Source organism: Ziziphus jujuba, chromosome 1 (assembly GCF_031755915.1).
Source record: "Ziziphus jujuba cultivar Dongzao chromosome 1, ASM3175591v1".
In the NCBI taxonomy this organism is placed as follows: domain Eukaryota; kingdom Viridiplantae; phylum Streptophyta; class Magnoliopsida; order Rosales; family Rhamnaceae; genus Ziziphus; species Ziziphus jujuba.
This window is the reverse complement of record NC_083379.1, coordinates 45576332-45590578: the sequence shown is the minus strand read 5'-3', so window position 1 is coordinate 45590578 and position 14247 is coordinate 45576332. Positions and strand designations below refer to the sequence as shown.

Genomic DNA, 14247 nt, shown 5'->3' with positions numbered 1-14247 from the left:
AAACACTTGTTACCAAGTATGGAGGAAGGAGTCCTGCCGCATTCAAGATTGCCAAAGGTTGGCATGAACAAGTGGACTTAGCAAGGTCGTACCTTCATAAGGCCACCAAGAAGATGAAGAAGTGGGCGGATGCCAAAAGAAGGCACGTGGAGTATCAAGTGGGAGACTTGGTGTTCATCAAAATCCTTTCATCCCAACACAAGTCTACCCGAGGACTACACAAAGGCCTTGTTCGTCGATACGAAGGACCATTTCCAATCGTCAAGAAGGTGGGCAAGGTATCTTATAAGGTGGAGTTACCTCCTACACTCAAACTTCACCCGGTCTTCCATGTGAGTTGTCTAAAACCATACTACAAGGATGAGGAAGACCAAACAAGAGGGGAGTCCAAGCGAGCACCAATAGGGGTCTACAACACATATGACAAGGATGTGGAGAGCATCTTAGCTGATCGAGTAGTTCGTGGAAGGGACAACCATCCGAGTCATGAGTACTTGGTGAAATGGAAGGGACTTCCTGATAGCGACGCAAGTTGGGAACCTGCTATCGCACTTTGGCAATTTGAAGATCATATCAAGAGGTTCCATGAAGCAAGCTCGACGAGGACGTCGACGGCATAGGTGGGGGAGAATGTCACGGTTAAAGCATTTCATCAAACACTTGGTGAGCATTCTCTCCATTATGGGCCTTATAATCCACTTTGGGCCTATTTTGGGCCTTACAATGGGCCAAACCATGTACATATCCATTCTAGATGTTTCTTTAGATATTTTATGTAAAGTAGGTGGGAGTAGGTGGGAACCATTCTCCACCGTAGGATTAAAGCAATTATAGCCGTAGGATTAAGCTTTGTATGCCTATAAATAGGTGGAGGCCTCATTTGGCCAAACCATCCAAGAAATCTCATCTATACTTGTAAAGCTCTCTTTCAAGTAATATACTTTCATTCTCCCAATCTCTCTTTGTGCTCTAGCTTTCTTTGCTTAGCTTTCTCTTTTAGTGGGCAAAAGGCTTACTTAGTTGCAACAAAGGGTCGGAATAGCAACTAAGGCCGCACGGCTTGAAGGGTAAACAAACAAGTCCGTGACACAGGGCAGTGCAACGGCTAGATATGGGTTGGTATGGTCCACATTAATAATACAAAATAAAATATTGGTCTTTATACTCGGTCCTCATGTTTATTCAATGACCCAAATGACCCTCCGTTGAAATTATGAGATTAAGTCATTGATTTTTTTTTTTTTTTTTAATGTGAAACTATTTTAGGAGTAATATATACTTTATAAAATTATTTTTTTTATCATATTTAGAAAAATTATTTAATTAAATATGAGATGCCTAATAAAGTTACATTATTTTATTTGTTCAATCATTTAATTAATGCCATTTATTTTTTTAGTGAACGAAAAACAGTCACATAACTTTTTGTTTTTCAAAAGAAAAATAAAAGTAGTATTTAAAAATTGACAAATATGTCCAACTCTGGTATTATTGACTATTTAATAAATATACAATTTTTTCACTATCTTATTTTACTTTTCTTTTTTTTTTTTAAAAAAACAAAAAGAAAAAAAAAGAAAAAAAAGAAAAACAAACAAAATGGCACAAAATAAGTAAAGTCACAAGGGCAACAGTCCTTTATTCTTCATTTTGTCTCCATTAACGGAGAATTGAATCTTTCAAATTTAAAGTGAGTGGTAGAGGTGATATATAGCATATTTATGATAAAAATTGAAAACTTGATGCTCTAACCAAAGAAAACTATAAAATCTTCATGTTATCTTTGAACATCTAAAGACAAATAAAGGCAAAGACAAGGCTGTCTCTATGTAGAGCATATTGTACTTTAGACAAATGACAAGGATTAAGAATCATTTTAGTTTGAACGAAGAAGAAAAAAAACCATAAAAAGCTAACAAAAAGTCCCTTTTAGCACAAAGTGCGATTCCCATTAGGTTTTTACTTTTTACCCTAACTCATTTTGAAATTCAAGTACATGGTCAGCCTTGCAAAAAATGTTCAGCTCTTGGCCTACAATGGACTCGGAACTCTGAGCACCATAAAATGGACCAGAAGATGATGAGAGAGGAGGAGTCCCTCCTCCAACAATTTTCACATAGACTGAGAGAGATAGTGTGACGACTTTGTCTGTTTTTGCCACATGATGGATACACTTGATTTGAACTATTTTGCTAACCAAAATTGTGTTATTTTCTTGTCAAAATAAACATTGTGTTATTCTAATTTATATATAAAGAAGATTTTTTTTTTAAAAAAAAATAATATAAAGAAGAATTCTTGTGCAGAGGAAAATTAAAAAATAATATATATATATATATATATATATATTTTTTTTTTTGGTGAATAAAAAAATATATATATTTTCTAATAAGCTTCCTAGTCGTATGCTTTTAAAAAAAGAAAATGTTATTATAATAATTAAAAAATCATTATTAGTGGGATTCATATGTTATCAAAATACAATTGATAGATTTTACTAACTTTAATTATTAGTAAAATCCATTAACGTTTATCATTAATGATGAACAATAATTTAACTTTTTAATATATTTTTAATCCAAAAACCTTGAAATTATACTTTTCCTCCTCAAATTATTTACTTTTTCGTTTGGAAAGTGTCAAAATTAAGAGGAAAATTGAATTGCGAAATTTAGTTTCCTAAAATTTAGTTTTTTGAGAATTAATTTTCTCTTGGTATGTTTGGTAAGTAACAAAAAAATTGGAATTTGTAAATAATTAAATTTAATATTGTATAATAAGTTAAGGATAAATATGTATTCTTTAAAAAATTTAAAGTTATTTTATTGAAAATTCTCAAAATGACACATTTATAGGTTTGAATAATTTTTCTACATGTTTTTTTATATTGGTGGGAATTTAATTCCCTAGGTCCATAGTTTTCCACATCACAATAAATATCTAAATAAAAAAAATTATTACTTTTTCAAAAAAATTATATTCTCACTAATTTTATCATTATCTGAACATACTTAATTATCTCCAAGAGATTAGAAGCATCCAAGGTACCATTGTCTTATTATTTCAACTTGCTAGCTTCAACTTTCTTTCCCCTTAACCTCTTCATATTATTTGCTAATAGCTAAATAGAGATGCATCTTCGACCAAAAATTATTGTTTTATCTAATTTTAAGTTAGACATATAGAATTATATATTTTCTCGTACAATAATTTTAAATTTGAAATTTTCTACCTCCATAATAATAATAACAATGACAAACAAATCATATTTGGGAAATTCAGGTAATATTGGTAACTAATATGCATCCCTAGATTTGATTGGGTATACAATTTCGAGTTGCCAAAGTAGTAAGTTCTAAAATGAAAGAGAAAGGTCTTGAACTATGCCAACGCAAGGGAGATAACCAAGACTACAAATAGCAGACATTCCAAAGTCCAAACAATCTTGTGTGAGGAGGCGCAGTTATACTTCCTTATGGCTCGATTTCAACCAACATTAATTCAACAAATGTATAATAGTGGGACATTTTCATTCTTTATCTTTCGTATACTTCTCCGTCTTCTTTTCTTTTGCTGCTAAGATGTGTTTTTACTTTCTATCCGATTGATAGAGACACAATGGTCCCCCTTTTTTTTTTTCGTTTGGGTTGATTATTATATTCTTGTACTAATTTTACGTTATAAAATGTCAACACTAAATTTCATTAATTAATTATTATTATTATTATTATTATTATTTTAAACTCTTGGTATTCATTAATTTAAAAAGCTTAATTTTATATGAATCTTTATTTTGGATAGATTATTAAAGTACAAATAGCAATGTTATAGGATGTTTAATTATTTTAGTTAAATTAAAGATGCCGACAAAAATCAAATACTAAAACACAAAAAGTACTGTTTAGAAAAAACATAAAACTAACTAAGATACCAATCATTTAAAAAATTAAAAATGACTCTATTAAGTTTTAAAAACAATAATACTTATCACTTAGATCTTGATGCATTAGCCCCAAAAAAAATGTATTAATGTCTACTTATTAAACACATTTAATTTATGATTTAGAAAAATATGTAAAAGATAATAATGCACGTAAAATAGTAAACATCTGATTAGTTAGAGGGGTCAATAATCTATTTAAAGAATTATTATCTGAATTTTTTGAAAACTATTCAACTGCTTGTTTAATTTTTTTTTTAGTAGTAGCATATATCTTAAAAAAAAAATTAATTTAAAAGCTTAGGGGCCCTGCCCTGGTCCACTACCCTATAACGTGGCTCCACGACTGCAAATGACTTCTAATGGTATTGAAGAGCTAATGACTTTTAATGGTATTGGAGAAGATTGACGCTATAGATTAAGACTGGCTAACCATTCATAGCCTAAAACCAGCACCACCAACTTGGATCCTGCTTGTCCATGAATATATATATTTGTAGACGATAGTAAGCAGGAGCGGGCTTATACAAATATCTTCTCCTACATGCTAATATATGAAATGTTGTGGTAACAATTCTAATTACTTATAAATAAATTTAGATACAAATTAATATTCACCGATAATGGTTATATGCTAAGATGTAGTCAAAACAAAAGCTGCACAACTTCGGGAGAATAATGGTTGTAATAATAGGTTTGTGTAGTTATATAAATAAACAAACGAATAATGCTGTAGGCATTGGTTGAATCAGAAAATTGAAAGAATTGGAGTAATGGAGAAGTACCTTGGACACTAGTATTGGACAACACTCTTACCAACGTATGCTATGATTTTCCTATTAATCATCTAATACGTTTACTATTATTTAGTACTATACACAACACACAAATTTTTTTTTTTATTTTTTTATTTTTATTTTTATTTTTTTTTAATATCGAAGAAATTTCATTCCAATTGTTTGTGGTCTATAGGGTATTGAAGGAGGGAGTTGGTACTCCGGAGTTTTATTGTTGTTGTTGTTGTTGTTGTTGTTTTTTTTTTTTTTGGTTTATTTATTTTTTGTTTTTTGGGTTTTTTTATACTGCCGGCAGTTCCAATCCAGACCCCACTCATTCCACTTCACCATGGAAGCCCAAACCGCCGCCGCCGCCGCCTTCTCCTCCTCCTCCACTACTCCACTCCTTCCTCATCGCCGGTGGGCCTACCTCCTTCCCTCCACCGTGCGTCTCAAGACCAGCCTCTGTTCTGAACTTTCCGGCGCCGTCGGCGATCTCGGCACCTACATCCCCATAGTCTTGGCCCTCACTCTCGTCGCCAATCTTGACCTCAGCACCACCCTCATCTTCACGGCCCTCTACAACATCTTCACCGGCCTCCTCTTCGGCGTCCCCATGCCCGTCCAACCCATGAAGTCGATCGCCGCCGTCGCCATCGCCGAGTCAACCCACCTCACCGTCGCTCAGATAGCCACCGCCGGACTCTCCACCGCTGCCGTGCTCCTTTTCCTCGGAGCCACCGGACTCATGTCGTTTTTTTACCGGTTCATTCCCCTCCCTGTTGTTCGTGGTGTTCAGCTCTCCCAAGGTCTCTCCTTTGCCTTCACCGCCATCAAATATATCCGTTATAATCAAGATTTGGTGACTTCCAAATCGGGTTCGCCTCGGTCTTGGCTCGGTCTCGATGGTCTTGTTGTGGCTCTCTGCTCTGCTCTGTTCCTGATATTGACTAGCGGCGCCGGTGATAGCATCGATAACAGCATGGACTACTCCCAAGAACGTCCTGGTGACTCTTTGAGTATTCGATCTCGTCGCCGTGTACATAAAAGACTGAGAATTTTGTCTGCAGTTCCTGCGGCTCTTCTGGTTTTCTTATTTGGGTTGTTGCTCTGTTTTCTTCGTGACCCATCGGTGTTGAAAGAGCTCAAATTCGGTCCGTCTAAGATACACATGTTGAGCATCACCTGGGAAGATTGGAAAATTGGGTTTGTTCGCGGGGCTATTCCGCAAATCCCATTGTCAATCTTGAATTCAGTGATAGCAGTATGCAAATTGTCCGGTGATTTGTTCCCCGAACGTGAGGCATCCGCGAAGAGCGTTTCTATCAGTGTGGGAATCATGAACTTTGTAGGTTGCTGGTTTGGGGCAATGCCGGTGTGCCACGGTGCCGGTGGACTTGCCGGCCAGTACCGGTTTGGTGGCCGCAGTGGCGCGTCAGTGGTGTTTCTTGGGATGGGGAAGTTGGTTCTTGCATTGTTTTTTGGGAACTCTTTTGTGAGTATTTTGAACCAGTTCCCTATTGGGATTCTCGGTGTGCTTTTGCTTTTTGCTGGGATTGAATTGGCAATGGCTTCGAGAGATATGAACTCGAAGGAAGAGTCTTTTGTGATGCTGGTTTGTGCTGCTGTTTCACTAACAGGGTCGAGTGCTGCGTTGGGATTTGGATGTGGGATTTTGCTGTTTTTGTTTCTCAAGTTGAGGCAATTTGAGTTCTCTAGTTTTGGGTTTCTTAGACATACCAATAAATCGTCTATTGAAGATGAAACTAGCTTAATCCAATAAAGATTTTTGCGCTGCTCTTTTGTTTAGGCTGAAAATGTAGTGTATTTGTGTGTGTATATATATATATATATACACACACGACAGTCTCAGTATTGGTTCTGATTCTGCATTGGCCATTTTCCTCTTTGTGGGTTTTGGTCAGACTGAAGTATCATGGGATTTTTGCCTGAAGTTCACTGCTAATGTGGAGAGATTCTGAAATTTGGGCTCTAGTAAACGATAAAGAGACCCCAACAAATATAGTTGTATTGTAACTGAGTAAGTGATTTTACATTCAGTTCACCACTCCGAAATTCGATTGTATCTTTGTTAGCGATATTATCTCCATAATATGAACTTGGGGGCCCCGAGAGAAAAAGAGTAATAGACGTAAGGACTACGGAGGTGTTACGAAATGGTAAAGAAGTGCCTGCAAATTAATATGAAGGGATGGTTCTTTAATTGCATTGATAGAAATTTAACTAGAGAAAATATCTCTCTATTACTTTGAAAGGGAAAATGGCTGGTTTGACGACGAACTACTTGGGCTTTAATCGAGATTTCCTCGGCGTAGGCACATGAGGAACCGGCCTAACATAACATGTTTTCAATCAAAGACAAAGTTGTACAAACTGCCAGACACAAACGAGCTATTGAGTACAGAAAGAATAATCGTGTTATGCACGGCTTGAGGTGATTCCATTACAGAATGATTAATAGAGTTGAAAACAATCTTAAGCCATCTCATACAACTGTCTAACTATTCAAATCAGATTTTGACTGAAGGGTTATAATTATTGATGGGAGATATTTCACATTTAATGGGAATTACCATGTAATTTATAGATATATAAATTGTGGACAAAGGAATCCTTGCTAGTTGCCTGGTTGTTTGTGATTGGGTTGAGGTTGAATTTGTTACTTGTAAGGTACGGCTTTTTTTCTATTTGCTTATTGGTGGCCCATCCGTTCATTTTGCCAATAACTTGAATCTCAATCGCCCACCTACCAATATTATATTATGGGAATATGGATAAAATAAAAAGAAAAATAATAAAACGACTTGAGAGATGGTCTTACATTGATACCAAATTCAAAGATCGTTCATACTTATATAAGATTAATAAATAACATTAAGATCATAATCTAAAATCTCATATAACTAGGTAATGTAAATTAATATCAGGTAAAGTAAATTAATATCTTATTATCCCTTAATTATCCCTTAAATGTTACACCAGATAAAGTAAATTAATATCTTATTATCTAAGCTTGTTAAATGATTTGTTTTTAATCTCAGGGCTGAGTTTTATTTATTTATTTTTTGAAACAAAAAATAAAAAAATTATAAATCATCGTGACAAATTTTAAAAATACCACACAATAATTTAAGATATATAACAGATATATGAAGAGAGGTGAGTTTTCAGAAAAAAAAATAAAAAATAAAAATATGATGAGATGAGCAATTAATCATCCCGAAAATTTCTTATCTCACTTTTGTGAAAGGAGGGAGCAGTGCTCTGAAAATTGGCTCCTCATGTCATGTAAGGTTAATTTAAAATATATTTTTTTTAGAAAAAAAAAAAACGTTAATTTTATTTCATACCTTAGAGATAGCACAGCCCTTGAATTTATAATATTCAAAATGGATTTTTTTGTGTCTCAAGCGTCAAGGTCAACGTTCACTAGTCTAATTTCAGCCGAATCTATATTTCAAAAAAGATAAAAAAAAAGAAAAAAGAAAAAATCATCCGAATCTATTGGGACAGTTCGGAAAAAGAAAAAAAAAAAGAAAATATCGGGACAATAAAATTTCTTGTAATTAATATGGTTCTGCAGTTTTCAATTTCAGACAACGAAAAATCCGTATTTTAAACTTGGTACAATGACTAATTTGTCCCTACACGTTCCTAATTCCCAAAGAATCCGATCCTCACTCTTTTGTCAAACCGATCATCAACGCGCCATTAGAGCTCGTGCCCATTAATTTTTCTTTTTTTTTTTTATTTGTGTCGAATTATGAATATGCATAGAAGAAGATAATATATATATATATATATATATTTTTTTTTTTTTGGCAAACTTCTGAATGGTAAAACAAAAAAAAAAAAAAAAAGTTGCGAAAGACGCCATTAGCATTTGGTTTTGTCAACTTTTTATTTATTTATTTTTTTGGGTTTAATTGTTGATAGAAAGAAGGGGAACCAAAATGATAAATTTATTTATGGTCGAACAAAGAAAATAATTTTTTTCCATGTTGTTCATGCACGCTCTTGTAGAGTAGTTGGGGGAAGAAAAATGCAAAGACTTAGAGAAGTCATTGCACTGTTGCCCCACAACCACTTCCACTTCACTTTCTCTTCTCTTTCCCCACAATGATCCAAATCCAAATTTGTACCACAATTTGAGCAGAAACACCAAGATCCAGATTTCACCAACTGGGATTTTTGTGCTTCGGAGAAATTTCAGGTTAGTTTTTTCTCTTTCCAACTATCAAACTTGATTTTTTTATTTTTTTAATAGGATTCACAGCCTACCCTCCGCATTAACTATGAGAGGTTGGATTTAACCTCTTAGTACTCGTTTTCTTTTATTCGACTCTGCTTCATGGTTACATGTAAGATGCGATTTAGAATGTCCTTATGTTTGTCTATGTGGGGTTGACTTTCATTATTGATACTGATTTTGAGATAGAGCAATTGGGTGTTGGAAGTTTTTGTGGCTTTTAGTTAGTTGGTAGCTGAGAAATCTTGAACAAATTAACATTTAGACGTCTGGGATCATGAATATTGCAACTTTGGCTCTTGTTCTTTGTACTGTGTTTGGGTTGTTGGGTTTGGGGTATTCAGATTCATTTCTGGGAGGAGGAGGAGCTGAAATTAAAGGTGAATATCAAGAATCTTTTAAGTATGACCGAATCAACGAAGTGGAGAAAGAATGTAGTTTCGTGTTATCTTCTGCTTCTGAACTGAAACCTGAAGATAACAGAATTTATAGCATTAAAGAAGAGCTCTTTTTTGTGAATGGGGATTGGAGGCAGGATGATGGTAAGGCCCCACTCATGCCCTTTGATGTTAGAGAAGTTCAAATTGACATCTCAGCTGACCGTACTCCATTGAACTTGGTTTCGTTTTGGGTTTTGGATGTTGATCGTGCCCGTCGATCAAAGAAGGCAGTAAGCATCAGTGGGTCCTTGATCATGGGCATAACTCTAGACAGCACACTTACAGATTACGGGTTTGGGGGAAATCCTCAGTTTCAAATGTGGCCTGGTCATTCTCAACTTCCAATTTCTTTCCAAGGGATTTACACTGAGTCCAAGAAAAATGGTGGGGAAAGAGTGATGTGTTTGTTGGGCAGTACAATGTTGCCGGCTCGGGAATCTGACGCTGCTGATCCATGGCAATGGTTGAAAGCTCCTGATGCAAATTATAACCAGCTTCCTCTGTTGCAGGATGATAGAATTCTGCTTGTTCTTCGCTATCCGATGACATTTTCCTTGACCAACAGAGCAATCCAAGGGGAAATGAGAAGTCTAAATCCAAAATCAAACGAAAAGTACTTTGATGAAGTTCATATATCATCCCAGTTGGGAAAGTCAGCAAACTATGAGTTTGCCTCACAGAAGATTGTTTCAAAAGCATGCGATCCTTATCCATACAACAATGACAGCTTTCTCAATAGTGGCATCAGTATCTATAAGGGGTTGCGTTTCTGTGAAATCTTTGAAGAGATTACTCGTGACCAAGCTTTCACTGTTCTGCCAAACTGGAAATGCAATAGCAAAGGTGATTTTTGCAGTAATTTGGGTCCATTTGAGGTGGATAAAGAGATTAAAGCAACAAATGGCAGTTTTAAAGGTGTCAAACTTCATATGCAGTATATTAAATGTGAGCAAACAACTGCACGGGGAAATGCCACTTCTGCGAGAGTTTCGGCTGTTTTTAGAGCTGTTTCACCATTGGAGAATCTGTATACCGCAGGAAAGAGGTCTGGGCTCAGCAACATGACTGTTGCTGCTGAGGGATTCTGGAAGTCTACCAGTGGGCAGCTTTGCATGGTTGGCTGCCTTGGATTTGTTGATGCCTCAGGGAGTAGCTGCAATTCTCGGATCTGTTTGTATGTACCTATCTCGTTTTCCATAAAGCAAAGAAGCATTATTTATGGAACTCTTTCCAGCATCAATAACAGTAGTCCGTCGTACTTTCCTCTCTCATTTGAAAAGCTAGTGCAGCCCACTGAACTGTGGAACTATTTCAAAGCTTCCAATCCTTATTACAGTTACACAAAAATCAATTCTGCTGGTGCCATTTTAGAAAGGGACACAGCCTTCAGTTTTCGAACTATTATCAAGAAATCATTGCTGACATTCCCCAAACTGGAAGACACTGAAGCTTACCAAGTTAGTCTTTCTCTTTTATCAGAAGATCTCACCCTTCATGTGTCAGCGGTTCCTGATCCTCGTAGTCCCCAATCTCCAAGGATTGATATTCAGATGGAAATTCTCTCAGTTGGACCCTTGTTTGGGCGCTATTGGTCTGCGCAAAATGGTTCCACCACAGAAGAGGAGATTCCTTACCATACAAAGGCTGAATACACAGAAAAGCAACTTCTTCTGAATGTATCAGCACAACTCACAGTCAGTGGAAAAGACTACAGTAATTTTTCTGTTCTTTTCTTGGAGGGTCTTTACGATGAGCATGTTGGTAAGATGTATCTAGTTGGTTGCAGGGATGTCAGAGCTTCATGGGAAATCTTATACGAGAGCATGGATCTTGACTCTGGGCTGGATTGCTTAATCGAAGTGGTTGTCTCATATCCTCCCACTACATCTCGGTGGCTAGTCAATCCAACAGCCAGCATTTCCATAGCCAGCCGCAGAAATGAAGATGACCCCCTCCGTTTTAATACAGTCAAGTTCCAGACTCTTCCAATTATGTACAGGAAGCAGCGAGAAGACATCCTCTCTCGTAGGGGCATTGAGGGAATCCTCCGGATTTTGACTCTTTCACTGGCAATTGCTTGCATTTCCAGCCAACTGTTTCACATCAAGCATGATCCAGATTCTGTTCATTTTATATCTCTTGTCATGCTAGGTGTCCAAGCCATTGGTTACAGCCTTCCTCTTGTCACTGGAGCCGAAGCTCTTTTCAAGAAGAAAGCTTCAGAATCTTATGAATCTGCTTATGATCTTGAGAACAGTCAGTGGTTCAAGATACTTGATTATGCGGTGAAACTTCTTGTTCTGGTCTCATTTTTACTGACTTTAAGGCTTTGTCAGAAGGTATGGAGATCTCGCATTAGATTACTAACACGAGCTCCTCTTGAACCCCATCGCGTACCTAGCGATAAGCGGGTATTCTTGACAACCTTGACTTTACATTTAGTTGGGTTCATAATTGTTCTAATTGTTCATAATACGAGGACCAGCCAGAATTCTATTTGGGCAACAAGATTTAATTTTGCTAGAGCAGAGTCTCATATGCGGGATTGGGAGACTGAGCTGGAGGAGTATGTGGGTCTTGTCCACGATTTTTTCTTGCTCCCACAAATCATTGGCAACTTTATTTGGCAGATTGATTGTAAACCACTTAGAAAGATTTATTTCATTGGAATCACACTGGTTAGACTTTTCCCACATATTTATGATTACATTAGAGCTCCAGTTCTCAATCCGTACTTTGCTGAGGACTACGAGTTTGCGAACCCAAGTAGGGATTTTTACTCAAAGTTTGGGGATGTTGCTATACCTGTGACAGCAATTCTTTTTGCAGTTGCAGTTTATATTCAGCAGAGATGGAATTATGAGAAGCTCAGCCAGACCCTAACTGTGGGGCAATATCGGCTTCTTCCCTTAGGGTCCAGAATGTATGAGAGATTGCCTTCCAGTTCCCAGGCATTTGAAGCTGAGCTTGTTTCAGGTGTCAATGGCAATTCTACACATGAGAAAGAGCACGATGTGGAATGATGTGGAGTCCTTTTGAAATTACAGAGCCGTTGTAAACATGCATGCGCATTTGGTGTTATTTTGGACGGTTGTTGTTACCTATAAGATGTTGGCCTTTTAGAAAGAGTAATTAAACAAGAAAAGTTTCTCCTGAATGCTTTTGTCCATTTTACGTTGATATATAGGATATTTTTGCAGTAAATTTTTGTTTCATTTGGAAACTCAACTAGCCCTGGAGTTTAAAACTCAACTAGCTCTGGAGTTTAAAGAGTCTGGGTTTCAGAACTAAACTTTAAAATGCTATAATGTTTTTCGGCATTTAATATGGTTATTGTTATCAAATGCTGGATTTTGTTTGTTGCTTCAAACTCGAAACTATATACTATGATTCAATGATGGGAATGGAAATTATCATTTGGAAAAAGCTAATTGGATCCTCTTGATTACATGCTTTTATCCAGAAGATTAGACATTTTGCAAAAGTTTTCTTAAACCTGACATCATATGTATTCTACATGATTGCTTGGCATTAAAAAGCAAATTGCAAGTAACTATCATGAGGTGTACTTGTATCAATTTCTTGTCGTCTAGATATTTTCTTAAAAGTAAAAGGTTCCACGAACAATTAATTCTAATTTTTTTTAACTAAAACGACGACATTTCTAATTTCTACATGAAAGTTTTGACCAATTCCACAAATTCCGCAACGTGGTTTGAAAATTCTGAATAAGGAGTAAAAAGGATAGAATAACAAGTGTCAAGACCACTAATCACGTTATTAGGCATAAAATTAAGGTCAGATGATGAAGCCATCATGAGCCTCTTTGAAAATGTGCCTGCGAATCATATTAAAATGCAGTAAATTTTGCGTAATATTGAATGGGAGGATTTTGTGTAACAGAAGGATGGGACAGGGTCCATGACTTCTGGAATGTGATAATTAATCTTATGAGGTAAGCCAATACGCAAGTAAGTAGAATTTTAAGAGGTCACACTTGCAACGTGGAAGAGGATGAAGAACAAGATATTGCAAAGAAAATGAACCTTAGCATATTGGCATTCAAACCCAAGTTTATCTTCCCCCAGCTGTATATATCTCAGATATATTTGTCTTTGTAGGCTTTGATAAATTGTAGAGTTGAAAAAAAAAAAAAAAATAATAATATTAAAAAGAAGGATAAGGATTCTTAGGGATTTTGCGAAACCTTCCTGACTACCAAAATTATGGGAAGCTTTGGAGTAATTCAATTTACCCCCACAATTATGATTGTAATTGTACTTATAAATCCAAAGTCTCTTCCTTTTCCATACTTTTAAAATCATAATCATGATAACTATACACCTTAAAGATTTTTATACTATGTATTTTACCCCTTCCCCACCCGCCTATAACAACTTTTTCACTTTACTTACTCCCAAAGTATAAAATTCAGTCAAATTGTTCTCATCAAACTATTACTTTTGTTCTCGTCAAATTGTGGTCTAATAAAACGTTTTTGATAGATATTAACAAAAAAGAAAGAAAGAAAGGTCTTCAACAAATGAATTTGATGAAATTAACTGTCATATAATCTTGTTTGGAAATAGTTTGATGAGTGTTTATTACTAATTTTGTTAAATTCATTAGAAAAAATTGCATAATTAGACTAAACTGATATGAATATATTATATAGTTTGGAAGACAATGTGTTGATTTTTATTGTTTTGTAGACAAAATAAGAAGCATATCATAATTTGAGGGTAAAATTATATTAATCCTAACTTAAATAATGAATGATCAAGTAAGGTTATGGATTTGAAATATCAAGGTGAAAATTAT

At 35.6% G+C, this 14247-nt stretch overlaps 2 protein-coding genes across 2 annotated transcripts; both read left to right on the top strand.

The window, feature by feature from the left end:
• The first annotated feature begins 4543 nt into the window (after positions 1-4543).
• On the top strand, positions 4544-6894 carry LOC107409214 (molybdate transporter 2). The gene is made up of 2 exons (XM_016016652.4): positions 4544-4760; positions 5033-6894. Exon 2 carries the CDS (start codon positions 5066-5068, stop codon positions 6497-6499), a length of 1434 nt encoding a protein of 477 aa, XP_015872138.3. The 5' UTR covers positions 4544-4760; positions 5033-5065; the 3' UTR covers positions 6500-6894.
• Positions 6895-8771: 1877 nt separating this feature from the next.
• LOC107409333 (uncharacterized) lies at positions 8772-12796 on the top strand. Its single transcript, XM_016016771.4, has one exon. It carries the CDS (start codon positions 9264-9266, stop codon positions 12447-12449), a length of 3186 nt encoding a protein of 1061 aa, XP_015872257.3. The 5' UTR covers positions 8772-9263; the 3' UTR covers positions 12450-12796.
• Positions 12797-14247: the final 1451 nt, after the last annotated feature.

Coding starts and splice junctions, on each gene's coding strand:
- LOC107409214 (XM_016016652.4), top strand. CDS start 5,066: ATGGAAGCCCAAACCGCCGCCGCCGCCGCCTTCTCCTCCTCCTCCACT.
- LOC107409333 (XM_016016771.4), top strand. CDS start 9,264: ATGAATATTGCAACTTTGGCTCTTGTTCTTTGTACTGTGTTTGGGTTG.